The 16,962-nt window shown below is 34.0% G+C and overlaps 1 protein-coding gene across 2 annotated transcripts in view; it reads right to left on the reverse strand.

The window, feature by feature from the left end:
- Window positions 1-16,962, reverse strand: part of LOC115887262 (leucine-rich repeat serine/threonine-protein kinase 1) — an 80,535-nt gene that overhangs the window by 37,750 nt on the left and 25,823 nt on the right. For both annotated transcript variants that reach the window (XM_030906644.1, XM_030906643.1), the window contains 4 exons: window positions 14,684-15,069; window positions 13,604-13,788; window positions 13,406-13,544; window positions 3,962-4,230 (listed from right to left, as the gene is read on the reverse strand). In XM_030906644.1, coding sequence (XP_030762504.1) covers window positions 3,962-4,230; window positions 13,406-13,544; window positions 13,604-13,788; window positions 14,684-15,069 — 979 coding nt within the window. The remainder of the gene's footprint in view (window positions 1-3,961; window positions 4,231-13,405; window positions 13,545-13,603; window positions 13,789-14,683; window positions 15,070-16,962) is intronic.

The following is a 16,962-nucleotide window of genomic DNA, read 5'->3' on the forward strand; positions in this document are numbered from 1 at the left end:
GCCTCGGTGGTACGAGAGTACTACCATTGCACGCAGGCCGCTATCTCCCGTTCGGGACTTAATACCTAACCGACACTTTCCGACAAGTCGGAATTAACTATCTCTGCGCTGTGGTTGTCATTTTGTGGATCTGCCCAGGCTCACCTGATGATGGAGTAGGGCTCCGAAACCGGTAGTGAGAGCAGGTTGATCCGCATCATGACAAACATAGCGTAGAATTAAATTTCTATATCAGCAGTTAAGTGGCAAGAATCCTTATATAATTTTATTATATACCTATACTGCAAGAAATTTGTTTTCTATTTTATTAAATATAGATATAGTCTGTTCAATGAGAGAATCCATGAAAGTGACAGTTGTTACTGTCATTTTTTGGATGTCGTCTGTCGAATTCTTCCCTGACTCGTTGGACAGACTAAAATTTTGAACAAGAGACTAAAAATATTTTTTGATATAAATTGCTGTTTTACTAATAATCATAGCAATATATTTTTATATAAATATTACATTAATAATTGTCACGAGCCGCTACTGCATATAAAACCTATAAGAGCAAAAATAACACAAGAAGCTGACATGCTAATGTAATTTAATATTCGTTTAGTTTGTTCACAAGTTAAATCCAATTTACATTGGAGACATTTCTTTTTAATTTTAGATTATCTATTTATAAAATTAAAAGAGCGTTTAAAAATAAATCTAATCAATCTAAGACAAAGTCATATGTAAAAAGACGTAATCATAGCAATAACTATAATCTGTTCAACGATAGAATAATTCATGACACTGATAGTTATTGTCTATCATTTTAATTCAAAAGTAAATTGATTTTTCTGTCAATTTTTGCACATCGTCTGTCAAAATCATCCGTTCTCTCATTGAACAGAACCTGTATTATTAACAAATGTTTCTGTATGTCAAGCGATGGCTGAACCTATTTTTTTATGTATATCAGTAAGACCATATAACGGAGAAAAAAGACCTCAGCGTTCGTTTGGGAAAGAGAATCGCTGCAATCGTTTCATACTGAAGAATAATTAGGTAAATGTATTTTTAGTTTAGAATGATTATATTAGAATAAATGAACAGAACAAACTATTCTAGCGAAATAAACTTTTTACCATATACAGGGTGTCTCAATATTTCGTGGACATAAAACAAACTACGTATTTTTGGAATCAAAATAAGTTCATTGGACACAATTTACCTCTATACAGAAATTCTTCATTTGTCCGTTAGAGGGCATCACACTTAAGAAAAAATAAACACATTTTTTTCAGATATTTTAACAACCGTTATTCCGATTTGAATGAAATTTTGGGTTCTATGTTTTGCTAAGTGCTTTAATATTTGACTTCACAAAAATCAAGAAGAAGTATGGGAAGGGCGAAAACTACCCCCACCCTTCATAAATTTTAGGATAAATATTTTCCAACTCAACCGACGACCAATATTTTTTCGTAAAATGGCCCTTCTAGTATTTACTACATTTTTTGTCTCTTGTAAAAAAAACACCACCGCTCATACTGTTTGAGGAAAAAAAATATTTTTCCGAGGCTGATATCCAAAAAGGGTTTTTTGTCACATCAAGCTATGGAGTTGCATAAAAGCCATTATGCTCTAATAATGTAATTGGCAAAAATATGGAATTTTATGTTACTACCACAAATTATATTTGACAATAAGCTGAAAAAAATAATAATTTTTAAATTAATTAACGTTCGGGTTTATTTTTTATTGATTCAAAAAATACGTAGTTCTGCTATGTCCACGAAATATTGAAACTTCCTGTATATTTTGTAGGTCTGCTTTGGAAAAATAAATTCTCCAACTTTTTTTTTTCAAAAACTATGCGATGCGGCGATTCTTACAAGTGACAAAAAATGAAGTAAACACTAGAATCATTTTACAAAAAGAAAATCTCTCGTCGGTGGAGTTGGAAAATATTTACACTAAAATTTATGTAGGGGTGGGGTAGTTTTCACTCTTGCCGTACTTTTTCTTAATTTTAGTGAAAGTCAAATGTTAAAGCACTTAGCAAAACATAGACAGCCAAAATTTCATTCAAATCGGAATAACGGTTGTTAAAATATCTGAAAAAATGTGTTTATTTTTGAAAGTTTGATGCCCTCTAACGGATAAACGAAGAACTTTTGTATAGAGGTAAATTGTGTCCAATGAACTTATTTTGATTCCAAAATTACATATGTTTTTTTCCAGTTGTATGTTCACGGAATATTGGGACACCCTGTATATGACAAAACTCAAACAATCTATTCTACGCGGTTTATAAATACCGTATGATCGAAAAAAAAACGGCGTCCAGTTGGCTGGGAAATGACGATAGATGACATTTTCCATATAATTTTACATACAAAATGACAGTGATCTTCATTTCATAGCCATCGCTGACGCCGTTTTTATTCGATCATACGGTATTTATTACAATATACTTATTCCTACGTCAAAATACTATATACAGGGTGTCCCAGAAATAAGTCAAGTATTTTAAGGGGTGGTAGACCTCGATAAAAGAAACATATTTTCTCTTTATCGTTTTTCAAATAAGTACAAAATAACGGAGTTATTTTACTTTGAAAATTTCCAAAAAAAAATATTTTTGCTAAAATTTTGAGAACCACTGGATCTTTTCTGGATTTTCTTTTTTGTAAATTTAATCTAACACCTATGTTGCCATATTATCAAGATATTATGTTTTTTAACTAAAAACTAAAAAAAATTCCAATTTTTTTTTTCGCGAAAAAAACCTCATAGGCGTGTTTCTGAGGTTGAACTATACTGCCAGTTAAAATACTTGCACTTATTTCTGGGACACCCTGTATAAATTTCAAAAAACAAAAGATATAGTGGGGACTGTAATAAAAAATGAAGAATGAAATTATTGTGCAAATCCACGTTGCAAATGTGCCTCGTGCCTCGTTTGCTTCCCTTTTTCTTTTTTCAGGATTACTAGTAGTTCATCGTTGCTGATTCCTCCCGTATTGATGAAGCCGGAAGGCAGAAACACTGAGTGTCTACGGGTAGTCATATTTTAGCCATGTCTCATGGTCAATACTGTAGGCTTGCCCAATAATTTCATTCAACTTTTTTAATAAATTTCAAATATATTCAAATTTCAAGATTCCATGGCTATATTGATAAATATATGGTCTGAATTATAAAAATTATACATTTTCTCCAAAAACTTGAAGAGATGGCTAAATATTGTGTATTACAGTTTATAGATGATTAAATTTTGCATCTGATTGTCACAAAATACACAGAGTGTACCATTTAAGAACAAGTTATTGCCGTTTTAAGCTAGTATAATTATTTAAAATTAATTTTAGACACCCTATATATGGAAGTATTACTTTTATTATTGCAGCACAATATTTAGTAAATAAAACAACTTTAGTGCATTATTTGGGTTCAAAAAATTAAATACGCCTAAAGAAATATCTTATTAAAAGTGAAAGGTACTAAATTTTCCCAAAATTGTATATGTTTCAAAAACGGTAAAATTTAAGTGTGGTAAACATTAATCCAATCTACAATTATTTATGTCGTAGAAACTAAAAATGTAATAACTCACAGGGTGTTCTGCTTTAAAAAATACAATTTTAATATCTTTTATTTATTTGGTACACTCTGTACCTTACGAAAATAATTTAATTTTAAATTGCAGCTCTAGTAGTCCCTAACGACCCAAATACTAACAATTTTTAATCGATTTAACTACAATAATTCGCGTAGAAGAGCGCGAATAACAATCTATCTATTACTATCTATTTTATTAAATCAAATAAATAAAAAATAGGTTAGTTGATTCAGTTAATTTCTTTATTCTCTTTTTAAATAACATAAACGCTGAACTCATAGATAAACCACTCAGGGCAAAGCCACAAATAAACATTCACAAGATGTATATTAGTAAATAACCGAACATAACCCCACTTACTTCAGGACGCCTTTTTGTCGTCCCCTCTTGCCTCAACTGTTCCAACAAGCTCGTTTTTCCGATGCCCTGAACCCCGACAATCATCAATTTCATCCTTGCGTAGGGCTTGGCATCTTCCAAGACCGACTTTAAATACCCAATAATGTCCATCGTTTTGTATTTTTTACTTTCGATCATAAATTTCAATGGATCTTGTAGCGAGCAACCACGTGTGTTTAAATTCCACAGGCGCGATAGCAATCCCATCTGAGGTGGGAGCTCGTTGATATCTATAAATAGAAAACGAGATCTATTTATTAATGCGGTGCTAATTTCAAGTTCAGAATGTTTTTAGAAAGCAACGAGATCGTTAAGAGATGAGAAATTACATCGATATACGCGTAATTTAATCAAAGTTTGATGGTTTTTACTGCAAAAAGTTTATAATAAATGTGTTGTTTCATTTTATTTTTGCAGATACTGTTGACTATTAATATTCAGCAAGAAACAACACATAGAGAATTTAAATTTAATTATTTCTCTGTTTTAGTTATATTTCCCACCAGTATTGTATTCAAATTAATTAAATGAGAGAGATTACATTATTTCTTTTATTCACATCCTACGTTTTAATTATAATATTTACACCTGTAAACATTATAAGGTCATATACAAAGTTTAAGAAATGATAAACGATATTCCGTAAATAACTTTTGTGCATATGTAAAATGCAGTTGATTATACAGGGTGGCGCACCTCATTCGCCTCGCTTGATTATACGAAAACGGAAAGATGTAGAAACAAAATATTTTATGGGTATATGTAGAGAGGCAATGTGCATAATTTAAAATTATTTTCAAATGTACGGAGTGTGTCAGAACTAAGATCCATACCAAAGTTATATTTTTTCTTATGCAACACACACCCGGTATTTTATTTCATTTTTGGAGTCTTGGACATAAAATAAGGAATTTATTATAAGGGTTTAATATGTTTAAAAGGTTTGGTTTTTGATATATTTAAAGGTATTTAAATATGCATGCTATAATAAAAAAGTTTGTTAACACCTTGTACATTACTTTTCGGAATTAATTTTTCTGCTGACTTTCAAGCCAGAGGAATAGACTTTACTAAAAAAATTATTGCTTCCTTAAATGTATACAGGGGTATCAAAAACTGCTGGTCTATTTTAAATATTTATTTTCCTTAAAACCTTCGTTATTTCAAATGCAACACCCTATACTTTTTAAAACAAATCGAAGCAGATTTAAATGCTCTTTCAAACTATATTAGGGTTTCCTATACCTACGTGGCTCAGATTTTGAATAAAAACCAATTTTTCAATAAAATTATTATCAAGATGGCTGGTGTCGCCATGGTAATTTTTTAGTGACACTTAGTAGCTATTTTCAAAATCGACATTAATTTATGGACTTTATTTAAATTTATAGCAGGTTATTTTTATTTAATTTACCTACAATAAAATTAACAAATAAGTATTTATTATTTTATCAAGAAAAATGAAGCAGTATCTGCTGGCGGAAGGATTAGTGATTTTATTTTGTGAGGACAATTGCTTGTTGGCTGCTGAAGGGTTTATGCTCAAAGATATCCAAATACTATATGCTCAAAGATATCCAAAGATATCCAACTACTCTTCCTATTTAACGGAGCTGATAGTGTGGTATATGAAAAAGCTATTAGGCAGAAACCTGTCGTTGGAATTGAAGAAAATGAATTTGCCTTAATCGGTTCTTTTATAGAAAATCCAATATATCAACAAGTCATCGTAATCTAAATCAAAGAACTACTTTATTTTTATTGATAAAATAATAAATACTCACTTACTACTTACTAAACTATTGTAGGTAAATTAAATAAAAGTAAACTGTTATAAATTTAAATAAGTCCATAAACTAATGTCGATTTTAAAAATAGCTACTGTCACTAGCAAATTGCCATGGCGACACCAGCCATCTTGATTGCCATTTTATTCAAAAATCGCTTTTTATTCAAAATATGAGCCAGATAGGTATAGGAAACCCTAATATAGTTTGAAAGAGCATTTAAATCTGTTTCGATTTATTTTAAAAAATACATAGTGTTGCATTTGAAATAACGAAGTTTTTATGTAAAATAAATATTTAAAATAGACCAGCAATTTTTGATACACCTGTATACATTTAAGAAAGCAATCAAATTTTTTAGTAAAGTTTATTTCTCTGGCTTCAAAGTCAGCACAAGAATTAACTCTGAAAAGTAATGTACAGGGTGTTGATAAACCTTTTTATTATAGCATGCATATTTAAATATATTTAAATAACTCAAAAACTAAAGCATTTAAACATATTAAACCCTTATAATAAATGCCTTATTTTATGTCCAAGAATCTAAAAATGAAATAAAATACTGGGTGTGTTCCATAAGAAAAAATATAACTTTGGTATGGATCTCAGTTCTGACACATCCTGCACATTTGAAAATAATTTTAAATTATGCACATTGCCTCTCTACATATACCCACAAAACATTTTGTTTCTACATCTTTCCGTTTTCGTATAATCAACCGAGGCGAATGAGGTGCGCCACCCTGTATATATTCTTTTAATTTTCTTCTAAATTATTAAATCATGTAACACATTTTAAGAAATAAAATTACGTAATCACTAATAATAGTGATAAGATATTTATATCAAAAGATAACAATGTTTATTAATACTGCCTTATCTGGCAGATGATTAAAAGTTTTACAAATATCTAGATTTAGGGTACTGTTAAATAAAAAAAATGAAACATTTTTTGTAAATTTCGCCACCCCTTTTGCATAATATACTCCTACATATACCGGGTGTTTTTCAAAAGTGGTGAACCCTATAACTTTTATAATTTTTTAAATACGACATAATTACAAATATGACATATTCAATTAGTTCGTTCGGTTCCTGTTTCACTGAAAATGTGTGCAGCTTTTGATTTTTGGTACTCGGAATTTTTTTACTATATTTGATAAAAAATGGCATTCTGAATAGAATGACATCATTAATATGTTAACTTTTGACATTTTCCCTTAAAAAATAGCATATTAAATTTCAGTCTAAATTACTACGACCATAAATGTAACAACAATTTGACTTGAAATACCAACTAGATATGTAATACTAAATTATTCGTAAAAAATACTTCTTCCAAATATGCTAATGAGCCACTCTAATTCCATTTGAAAAAAATTGAGTTATGATTAAAAATACGATATGGGCACATTTTACATACTACTACATACTGCCATTACTCGCTGACGAGTATTTGACACGCATCAGAAGATGGTCACGCAAGGCGTTTTCTTTCATGAGCCTTTCTGTGACTGAAAAGCCCAATACGTGATGTTATTTGTCTACCGCACTCCGGACATTCAAAAATCTCATTGTTTTGTTGCCTCTTAACTTTTTGGTTCTCGCTGTTAACTGAGTTTACAATTCTTCTCCATTGAGTCTATTGTGAGCTGCTACTTCCCACTCATTCTGCACATTAATCCCCTTTAAGTTTTCGTGGAAAATGTCCTTGTACCTTTTGAGTTGTCCACCTGGCCTCCTCTTACCGTCTACAAGCTCACCGTAAAGCAGTGATTTTGGTATGCGGTTTTCTTGCATTCTGCATACGTGACCAGCCCATCTTAGTCGGGATTTTGTAACCATGACTTCAATACTCTCGCAGTTAGCTTTTTCAAGAACCGATACGTTTGAGACGTGATGGAACCATTTGATTCTTAAGAGTTGTCTAAGGTGTCTCTGTTGCAGCTTTTTTAATGCGTTCATGTGTCGGCGGTACGGCACCCAGGTTTCGCTCCCATATAACATAGTGGGGATTATTATTGCTCGGTACACTGCAAGTTTCGTTTTTGTGCTCAGGTCATGGTTGTAAAAAACCCTGTCTTTTAATTTCCAGAATGCTCTTGAAGCGCTGCTAATCCTGTGCTGAATTTCAGAGTCGATATTGGCCTTTTCCGAAATCAAACTGCCGAGATAATTGAATTCCGCTACATATTCCAGTAGTTCTTCTCCGATTTTTATAGCATTGTTGTGATCTTCCGGGGGAGTGCACATGATTTTAGTTTTGTCGATGTTTAGCTTAAGGCCCAAAGCCTCGTATGCCCAGGTATATGTGTTCAACATTTCTTGTAATTGCTGTACAGTTTTTGCAACTAGAGCGCAATCGTCAGCGTATTGAAGTTCTGTGATGAATTTTGTACGTGTTTTTGCCCTGAGTCTTTTTATGTTGAACAGACCGCCATCATATCTGTATCTAATGCCCAATCCTCTCTCCTGCAGTTTGCTGTCCACTATAATGGAGAGCGCTGCCATGAATATGTTGAATAGGAGAGGCGCTAAGACACATCCCTGCCTAACTCCTGTATTTGTCAGGAAGGGATCGCTTAGTGATCCATGATGTGACACTCTTGACTGGTTGTTGTTATGGAGGCTTTTACACACTGTAAGAAATTTGTTGGGTACTCCGAACTTTTTCATAATTGCCCAAAGTGCATCTCTGTTCACAGAGTCGAAGGCTTTTGTTAGGTCGATGAAGGCAACATAAAGTTTAGACTGCTGTTCTTTTACTTTTTCCTGTAGTTGGCGGATGGAAAATATGGAATCGACGGTGCCGCGGTTAGTGCGAAAACCCGTTTGCGATTCCGGAAGGATTTTTTCTATATGTGGGTGCAGGCGGTTTGACATAATTTTTGCAAGAATTTTTCCGCCGATAGCCAAGAGTGAAATTCCCCGGTAGTTTCCACAGTCCTTTGTTCTTAAATATATTCACTATATTTGCGTTGCAAAAGTCCTGAGGTACCTCTCCGCTTTCCCATATGACATCGAAGAGAGCCTTAAGATGACCAATAAGTTCTTTACTTGCACACTTATAGATTTCCGCCGGAATCGCGTCACAGCCAGCTGATTTGTTGTTTTTAAGCTGTTTTATGGAGGCCTTTATTTCCTGTTCTGTTATTGGGATATCTAATACATCGAGGCTGTTATACTGAGGTATTGTGTTTAGCGCTTCCATATTGGGGTTATTTTCTTGGTTAAGGATATGGCTGTAATGCTCTTTCCAGCGGTTTCTGATTTGCTCTTCCTCTTTTAGAAGTTCGCCATTTTGTGCCATGATTGGGCAGCTTGCCTTCTTGGTTGGGCCGTACACTTCTTTTTACAGCCTCGAAGAATTTACGGTAATCGTGATGCGTGGCGTACTCTTGAATCTGATTAGCTTTCTGTGACCACCAGTTATCTTTTTAGTTGACGTAGTTTTCTCCGAAGCGTGTTGTTGGCTGCTTTAAAGTTGTCTACCAGCCTTGGGTTGTGTGGATTTGCAGTAACTGCTTGATGTGCTCTATACTTTTGTTCCAACAAAGCCTTATATTAGGTTGATTTTCGTTAAACCAGTCTGGTTGTTTCTTTTTGTTGGACTTTCCCAGAACAGCTTCGCTGGTTTTATGAATCGCATCCCTTAATTGTGTCCAGCCTTGTTCAGCTTCCAATATTGAGATTGAAGTTATCGGTGGAAGTGATTCTTTGATGGCTTCCCGGAGGGCGTCGGCGGTATTGTTGTTCTCTAGACCCCGTATGTTCAATCTGGTCATGTTGTTTTGCTTTTTACAGTGTGGATGTTTGGGTTTTAACTGGATTTTCATTTTTGAAATTAAAAGCCGGTGGTCAGTGCCGCATTCGGCATCTATTCTGGCTTTTGTGAGTCTAACATCTTTTAGATGCGTCCTTCGAACGATTACGTAGTCCAATTGATGCCAGTGGCCTGATCTGGGATGTTTCCAGGTACCTTTAAACTTGTCCTTCAACATGAACCACGTATTGGTGATGCAAAGATTATACTCTGTGCATGTTGTTAATAAGCGTTCACCATTGCTATTTACGTTTCCCATACCATGTTTTCCCAATACGTCAGGCCATATTTCCTGTTGTTTACCGACACGGGCGTTAAAGTCACCTAGCAAGATAATTCGTTCGTTCTTCGGAATTCGTTGGAGAGCATTTTGTAGAGTTTGGTAAAATTTATCCTTATCCTCAATTTTAGCGTCTAGGGTGGGAGCGTAGGCACTAATGATGTTGACGTAAGTTTTGTCTGATATGGGATACCTTAGGGTCATAAGGCGTTCGGAGACACCAATAGGTACTTCTGTTAATTTGGTTGCAATTTCGTTCTTGATTGCAATGCCTACGCCATGAATTCTCCTGTGTGTTGCGGGGTGACCCTTCCAAAAGAAGGTGTAATGCTCCTCAGTGAGACTACCCTCATCCGCAAAGCGGGTTTCGCTAAGAGCGGCAACATCTATATTTAGCCGGTGGAGTTCCTGTGAGACCAGTGCTGTTCTTCTCTCTGGTCGATTGGAGTTTGTCCTGTCCAGTAGAGTGCGGACGTTCCACGCCGCAAACGTGAAACATTGATGTTTTTTGTTTCTCCGATGATACGCTCGAGTAGGCACCCCCTCCCGGAGATCCGATTGAGGGGGTATTTTACCTCCGGATGATGATTTTGTCCCACTCGAATGTTCCATCATTGATGTGTGTAAGCTGCGTGAAAAGGTTTAACTGTGACGGTTACGCTGCCGCACAGTTTTGGCTGCAACTGTAGCACGGGATGGCTATGGCACAGTGAGGACCGCGACGATAGTTCCCTTGTGCTACGTTCTCGGCCGGCTAGGAGCAGTTCACTACTCCTCTTCCCCAGAAAGATGGTGGGTCCGAGGGATATATATATATATATATAGGTTATACCGCCTATACTCGGACGTCAGAGCCTCGTTTGTGTAAACAGGGTGCACCACGTGAAGGTGAGGTTGACTTTTGGGTAAGCTAGGCTATATGTATCGCCTCAATACCCCTTGCACCCCAATACCCCTTGGCACATTTTAACTGGCCAGGAAAAGACACGAAAAACATTAATAATATATTTTTCCAAGGCTCCTTGATTAAAAATTTTAATCAGGGCGGTTTTGTCATACGTCATAGCACTCTAGATTGAGCATAGCACTCTAGAATTTAAAATGTATTTTTTTTAATTGAAAATGTCAAAAGTTGACATATGATGTATATGAGTTGACATATATGTGTCAAATAAAGTAAAACAAAATACCGAGGATCCCCTTTAAAAATCAAAAGTTGTAGTTATTTTCGGTAAAACATTAAGTGACTGAAACTAATTGAATACGTAAATCAATCCCCAAATTTATGCCATATACTAACATACCAAATTTCGCTTTTTTTATCAATATGAACAAAAAAATTTATAGAGGTGAGCCACTTTTGAAAATCACCCCGTATATAAACCGTGATTACATGATAACATGTAAATACAACACGATCGAAAAAAGAACGGTATCAAAGACGGCTGGGAAATGACAATCGATAATCATTTTGGCGAGGTACATGTCATTAACTTGGCCCGTAGTCGTCTTTATATTTTAATGGCGCTTACTGCCAGTTGGCTTTAAGAAGGTTGTAATTTATTTTATATACCGAGTAAAAATAATTTTAAATGGTGTAGTCTAAAATTGGAAATAGATTTGTGTGTCCGAAAATGTACTATCCTTTTTTAATGCTTCTATATTACGTAGTATTCATCTTTGACAAGTTCTATGTCAGTTTTTAATAAATGACGACTAGAGATTGACCTCGCCCAAATTATCATCGATTGTCAGTCCCCAGCCGTCTTTGACGCCGTCGATTATACGGTACAATGTAAACAAAATATTGATATTAGAATATTGTTAAATAGGGAGAAAATCAGAGTTGGTCCATTTCTTTGTGTAATTAGGCGTCCACGTACATTAACAAAAAATTAAATAAATGACATCCAAAATATTTTTTATATTGAATCAAGATTTCAGAATTCAATACATCAGCTAGATTGAAAAAAAAACTTCAAAAGTGTTTAACCGATAAGTTCCATATTAAGCGGTCTACACACGTTCAACTAAGTTAACGCAACGGTCGGGCAAACTCAATTAGATATTGCTTCCATATTAGGTACTTGATATATCATGATATAATCAGTTGAATTTCGCTTTCTTTTAACTACTATGTCGTTAAAAAATAAGAAGTCGATCTTTCCCTTGCATTGTCGTTACCTATCACTATAACGAGACAAAAACGAAGGTTATGGACTAAAAAATAACTTGACAGACAAAAATTGAGTCATATATTTTCATTTTTTTATAATCAGAACTGACAAATCGGATGTTTGCCGCCAGTACCCCTCTTTACTCTTAAGTGTGAGTCTGATGCATATCCGTCTTGCATCGTCCGTCGTTGATTTAATACAATTTTATTGGTTTACTTCAAAAATTACAGTTCATACTTAAATATTATTGGAGTGATGAAACAACGGACGACGCATAACGGGTTCATATAAACTCACCTTAACGGTAGGTTTATATACATCCAGCATGCGTCGTTCCTCGTTCCGTCGTTCCGTTACCAATCGTGTTGAGGTATTATCCGTCGTTTATGAAATTAATCAATAAAATTCAATAAAATCAACGACAAAAGACGCAAGACGGATGTACATAAAACCGCACTTAAAAATGATTGATGTAATGTCATTTTAACAGAACATCAACGGTTTATAATTAAAATATCTGCTAAAAACAACAGTGTTCTTGCGAATAGTTGTATCTAGATTTTTTAAATAGTTTTTTTCTTTGCTGTGTTGGAACGGTTTGTCTCCGTTTTTGGAACAGGCCTAGGTTGTTCCACCTTACTGTTATTTAAAATATCAATTGTCACTGCTGAATGATTTCTGAATATTGGTAAAAGGTAAGAGGGTAACTATAAAATATTGAATGGGGGAAAATAGTGACAATAGACCCCCATAAAGGCGACATGCAATAAAATCATGCTTTAAAAATCTAATCGTTTATTATTAATTCACATAAATAAAGGCAGAATACTTAAATGCAGTCTTTTCGGGTCATTATTTATACGTATATACATGTACAATGAATACAAAATAAAAAAAGGGAGGGTTTCGCTCGTTGACATGAGACCTACTGGTTATATATACCGTATGATCGAATAAAAACGGCGTTAGCGATTGCTATGAAATGAAGATCGCAATCATTTTATATGTAAAATTATATGGGAAATGTCATCGATCGTCATTTCATAGCCATCGCTGACGCCGTTTTTATTCGATCATACGGTATAATAAAACACAAATCAAAACGCCGGGCGTCAAAACGAAACAAACCGAATTGCCAAAGTCGGATCCGATCGTGAAATGACCAATGACTTAAACCAACAACTGTCATCACGGTCATCAGAGGTTTTCTAATATGGCGACTTCCGTCCCCCGTTTCTTCTGTAGGTGAAATATAGAAAGCTTCCTTCCTTTTTATTCTTTATTCATTGGACTTACTGACTTATAATAAAATATTTATAATAAAAATTTAGAACTTACCTAAATTTCCACTTATATTAAGGACAGACAAATTGGTCAGCTCATTTATATTAGTAGGAATCTCCTTGATACTATTGTTACTAATATCTAACATAGATAAATTTGGAAAAATCAACCTAGCCTTTTGGGTTTGGGTATTCTAAAATATTTTTAAAATAAAATAGATTTAAAATAAATTAATGAAAAAACCTAACTCACCCTTTCTGTTTCATCGTCCTCAGTACTGCTAATATCACCATCGTCATCAGTACTAAGTTGAATTCTACTTAGACGATTGTCTGCTAGAATTAGAGTCCTTAAGTTATCCAATCTTAGATGCCTTCTATGAACACAGACAGAATGCAAGACTGTATGCCGCACAGATCTTGAAGAATGTCTTCTAACTGAAATTCATACCTTTTTCAGAGCGCATTAAAAAGCATTTATACTAAAAAAACTTGAGAAAAAAAAACCTAAAGAACTTTGATTACATCATTGTGCATTCTGTGCAAACCAATAAGCAAGTTAAATTGGTACATGGACAGATCCAAAAATAAAAACAAACTGGTGCTCAAATTCATTGCAGCAAAGCAGGAACTGAGGACACAAGCATCTAGGTACATCCCAACAATACAAAGGCTGAAAACTTTGCGCTTGCGCAATACGTGCGAATGGCATTAGTAAATTCTGAATAAATTTGAACAGGAAATTAGCAATCTTGCATTAAAACTTTTGCGGAGGAACGAAGTAACGCCTAGCTATAGTCTGGTTACAAAAGCAGCTGTGGCTCCATTTGTAAGGCGGTCATTTCGTGACCGGGGGGTCCCGGGTTCGAGTTCAACAAATATAGAATTTTTTATTTTTTTTATAGTTGTTTTTATTTTTATCAGCTATCGGCAATAGCAATCAAAACACACCATAGGCGTTTTTTTATTGCGGTGGTTAGTCTCTGGGGTTATTTTTTTTTGTTTAGATTGCACGCAAAATACCCGACCCAAAACCAATAATACGCTTGCACAAAGCTTTCCGGTATGTATTGTTGGGGTGTACCTACATGCTTTTCTGAGAAACTTCTGAATTGACAAGAAAATAAGGTTTGTCCAGCAAGAGAACGATTTCGCCAAAAGACATCTAACATGACAGTTAAATTAAATTAAATGAACAGAAAAATTTGACATTTTCAGATTATATGTACATACAGCAAAAACTTAAGTCTGTCGAAATCGTTCTTTTGGAAATCTTCTCTCAGTGGATAGACTTCAGAAGACAAGAATGAAAGAAATATAAATAAAATGGTACCTCCAACTTCCGACAATTTCCCTCTAAAAGCTGTATTATCCATATAACAGGCCAAATTAGCCAGCTCCATATTATCTTTAGCCTCAACCTGTGGAAGACTAGGCCAAACGGTAATCTGATTATGACTCAAGTCCAATTGCTTTAACGAACTCGGATAACTGGTAATGTGCGACATGGACCTTAAAGTATTAAAAGCCATATTCAGTCTGGTTAAGTTGACAGCTAAGCAAGGTAAAACCACCGGTATACTAGTAAATAGATTATGAGCCAGGTTGAGCGAGGAGAGCTGTGAGCATTTTTCGAATAGAGCCTCGTCGCTGTGTAATATTTGTTCCGTGACTTCGACATTTTTACTCCAAAGATGGTGACGATTTAGATCCAATTGTCTGAAAAGAAAAAAGAATGCATATTCTCTCTGTTAACACTACCTTAAAAATTAGAAAAATAAAAATGTTCAAAAGTAAATAAATTTGTCTAACATTGCTATTTGGTGTAATAATCCGATATTTTTTGAACATAAGCTACTTTTTTGTGAAAACAAAGATGCTGCTAGCAAACTTTTCATCCCCCTTAGTTTTCATGATACAAGGCGAATAAGAAAATGTTGCAAAATCACATACCCGTCGCATCTCAAATCTTTTGCAATTGACAACGCAACCAAAAGATAGAAACAAATTCTTATAGGACTTTTTAGCGAAATCCACTTGCTTAGTTAGTTGCTTACTTCCAATTAACCAATTAAACTATATTCGATACCAATTAAACTTTTAGTTACGTAATCGAGGGCGCGATTTTTAAATTCATTGTTGCCAACTATGGCAACATATTCGTCGCCGGGTTGACTAACTGGAATTTAAATTTCCCTCTGGGGATTCAGGTGGTAGCTCTGCTGTAAAAAATGTTAAGTTGCCACATTTTTTCTATTTATTTCCTGATATTATCATTCGTTTTGACACTTTAGTTTTGTATTACGAGTTTTTGGTTTAAATGATTTGTGTTGTGTTATTTTAGGGTTAAAAAAATTTACTAACAGACCTTGCAGTCGAACATTGTTCTTTTTAGAACCTCTTTTACTGTAATAACTTAATGTGTTAACTCTGTAGTAAGTAGCTCTGTATAATATGCCAAATACTAACGTTTATAAAAAAAGAGTTTACGAATTAAAATTGATATAATTATATACAGCTTGCTAAAAAAAATCAGGAAAATAAGGCTAAAAATAACAAAAATATAATACTTTAAATTTGACTAAAATTTTCTCCGTGGCCACTGGATTCCCCGTATAAAGTTCTACCAAAATCCGTTTTCACATTTTTGATGTTTATATCGAAACATCATATATTATATGATGTTTCGATATCTGACATATAACAGGTGTGTGAAACTGTAAAAAGTTGTTTGACAATTTTATTGACATATGAGAAATATCTTACATTGCAAAACATCCAAAATTACCCCCCTGTACAGTGATGCCAACTCGTGGGAAATTTGCCGGTTTGTGGGAAATTTTGAGGTCCAGAGGGAAAAGGGAAATTTCAACTCAAAACACCATATTCATGGGAAATTCTAAACTCATGTATTATTCTTAAAGAATAGTTATCGTATACGCATTTCTCAACAAAATGAATAAATTCAAACTAATATTACCGCAACTAAATACTCATTTTCGGTTGGCATCAGACATTATTCTTATAAACGCCAATATTTCTAGGGATGGTATATTTCGATAAAGGAACATGCGCAAAAAAAATTGAAAAGTATATTTCGAAATTTGTTTTGAAAATTTTTAAATTTTCAGTTAAAAAACGTAATATCTGTATTATGTTGACGACACTATATTGGATTTCAGAACTCTTAGAAGAGAGAGACCTATTTGAGAATTTTTAGAAAAGACATTTGGGGAAATTTTGACCGTCTTCGTAGGAAATTCTATTTCAGAAAGTTGGCAACACTGCACCTGTATCATGGAAATTAGGGACGCTAATTTTCTTTACACCATCTTTAGTTTTACAAAAAAAATAGCTCAGGTTAAAACCATAAGGTTCTATTTTTATTAATAAGAAAAAAAACTCGAAAATTGTAACTAAAATAAGACACTATACTCCTTGAAATACTCGATAATTGATAACTGCAAAAACTAACAACAAAATCCAGCTAAATAAAGAAAATGGCAGATAATGGAAGACCATCTTATAAATATCTCACATAGATATCTCCTTAAACAAGAATGATAGAAAACCCAATAATGCACTAGGTACTTCCCTCAACGCTTTTTAAAA

This window comes from Sitophilus oryzae, unplaced genomic scaffold, assembly GCF_002938485.1.
Source record: "Sitophilus oryzae breed Bouriz unplaced genomic scaffold, Soryzae_2.0 scaffold_557_pilon_pilon, whole genome shotgun sequence".
Lineage (NCBI taxonomy): Eukaryota > Metazoa > Arthropoda > Insecta > Coleoptera > Curculionidae > Sitophilus > Sitophilus oryzae.